Source organism: Octopus bimaculoides, chromosome 19, assembly GCF_001194135.2.
Source record: "Octopus bimaculoides isolate UCB-OBI-ISO-001 chromosome 19, ASM119413v2, whole genome shotgun sequence".
In the NCBI taxonomy this organism is placed as follows: Eukaryota; Metazoa; Mollusca; class Cephalopoda; order Octopoda; family Octopodidae; genus Octopus; species Octopus bimaculoides.
In genome coordinates, this window is record NC_068999.1 from 7,339,547 (window position 1) to 7,342,234 (window position 2,688).

At 32.6% G+C, this 2,688-nt stretch overlaps 1 protein-coding gene across 1 annotated transcript in view; it reads left to right on the forward strand.

Moving 5' to 3' along the window:
• Positions 1 to 2,688, forward strand: part of LOC106867241 (pyroglutamylated RF-amide peptide receptor) — a 173,343-nt gene that overhangs the window by 167,342 nt on the left and 3,313 nt on the right. The window contains exon 6 of the mRNA XM_052974678.1: positions 1,287 to 1,410. Coding sequence (XP_052830638.1) covers positions 1,287 to 1,410 — 124 coding nt within the window. The remainder of the gene's footprint in view (positions 1 to 1,286; positions 1,411 to 2,688) is intronic.

Genomic DNA, 2,688 nt, shown 5'->3' on the forward strand with positions numbered 1-2,688 from the left:
TATATATATATATATATATATATATATATATATTGATTAAAAAAAAAATTTTGAAGAAAATGTTTTGCAAATTTTGATTTTCTTATGATGAAAATAAAATTCCAATAATAACTTGTTTTTGAAACTGCATGATAAAAATATTGCAAGGGGAAATTACAAAAACTCCGTACTTGAATTAATGTACGCCAATCTATCTTAAGTACGTTTCAAATAAACCCTACATAAGTACTTTCAGCGTAAACATCCATATGTACTTACTCTGGTGGCCCGACAATGTTGGTTCGATTTTTATCAGTCAACACGCCGAGAAATGCGAAACAGATCTTACCATGGGAATTTGGTAGTTTTATTCGATTCCAGCGTAAGCTTGAGAAAATAACAATCGATTATAAGTTGATTACATATGATTTATTATTTACAGATTGGCAGGCTAAATCCTTCTGAGTGTTGCAGATAAGAACAAAAATAAATTAAACATTTATTATTCATTCTGAGGATATACTTTTAAAGACATTCTGCCATTCTTTCAGTATAATATATATCTATTTCCTTATAGTCATTTCGAAGATGGTAAAAGCACCCCACTTATAAAATATGCAGTAAGACTGTGGAACAGATGCTATACATTATATAAATTCATGTCTGTTAAAAGTCTAAAAAAGAACGATGTGCTTTTTGGAGTCGAATAACATAAATTAGAAAAGTTTTCAGGTGGTGATCAAGTACCCATGCTTCCAAAGATTCACCTTCAAATTCAGCGAGAGAAATTATACGTGGTCGCTTCAACTGTTAGAAATTGATGTTCGGGGAGTTGAGTAGGTCAAGTTAAGAGTTTTATGGTTTCATGTGAAAGCGAGTATTTTGAGTGAAATTCAAGTGTTTGGAGTCGTCGTCGTCATTCATCCGACTAAATATGTGAGCACGGGTAATTCCATTGATTTTAAAATCATCCTAGAGCCTTATTGCTTGTCCGTGGACAAGATATCTCAAGAACCGCTCGATGGATTCAGATGAAACTTTCAGAGATGTTTGGCCTCGTGACTGGCACGAACGTATAAGATGTTAGGATCAATCCGGTATCGGACAATGATTCTGGATTATTTTTCCTGTTTTTTTTTTTAGTTAATTTTTGAGAGCAGTCAAGTTTATTTCAAATATTCTCATTTTAAAAAATCATCTCCGGGTAATCGTTGAGAGGGCGTTGATGTTGTCTTGACGGAGGTTTGCGCTCTCTGATTGCTCTTGTTAGTTGTTAAAATTAATTTCTCTTTTCGATTTTGTTTTAGCGAGAATCAACAATTAACAGAAGTATCATCGCAGAGAAGTGTCGCTCCCATTGTTCGTAAGCCGAATACAATGTACAAGGAACAGAAAAAGACAACAGCAGAAGACGACAACACAACTAAACAGGTAAAATACCCAGATATACCTGAGGTTACCTACTTAAATCATAACAGGTTCTATTTTTATAAGAGATAAGAGATCCGGACTTGGTGTCATTAGCTTTGTTGGCTCTAGATATGAATGGGGACCTCCTCTGTACGAATGTATACGTATACATACATAAGTGCATACATACATACACAAACGCACACATATAGGCATAAGTGTAACTATTTGCTCCACACCCACATGGTTCCGGGTTCAGTCCCACTGCGTGGCACCTTGTGAAAGTGCCGTTCTACTATAGCTTCGGGGCGACCAAAGCATTATGAGTGGATTTGGTAGACGGAAACTGGAAGAAGTCCTTTCAACACACATACACACACACACATATATTTATATATATATACATATATATCTGTGTATGAGTGTGTGTGTGTTGGTGTATGAGTTTGTACCCTCTCCCCGCCATCTCCTGCCAGACAATGCTGGTGTGTTTATGTCCCCGTAGTTTAGCGGTTCGGCAAAAGAGACCGATAGAACAAGTACTAGGCTTACAAAGAATAAGTCCTGGGGTTGATTTGTCTGACTAAAGGCTGTGCTCCAGCATGGCCGCAGTCAAGTGACTGAAACAAGTAAAAGAATAAAAAATATATATATACACGCAAACAGATATATATATATATATATATATATATATATATACATATACATATATGAAATATATATATGTATACACACACATATCGGTACGTTGGTAAATGACTATATAAACGAGTTGTTATCGTTATAATAGAAGTGAACTTGTAATGGTAAAATATTTCACACGTTAACAGACAATAGACATTAAGTTATGAAATAGATGAAACAGGTCAAGTTATAAACATTAACAATTATTTTAAGAACTAACATCGAGGCTTTTTTTTTAAATTTTAAGCTTCATTCTTCCTTCACTACGCCTTTCTGTCTTTGCTTCTGTCTACCGTTCTTGTTTTTTAAAGTTATATATATGTGTGTGTGTATATATATATATATATATATATATATATATATATATGTATGTATACGTATATAGAAACACAGTTACGTGTGTGTGTATATGGATGTACATATGCATCTGTATCTGTGTATTTATTTCCCTAGACATACTTTTATATATGTATATATATGTCTTTATATGTATATATATACATATGTATATATATATGTATGTAAATATATATATATACATATATATATATATATATGTACGTATATGTATGTATGTATATATATATATATATATATATATATATATATATATAT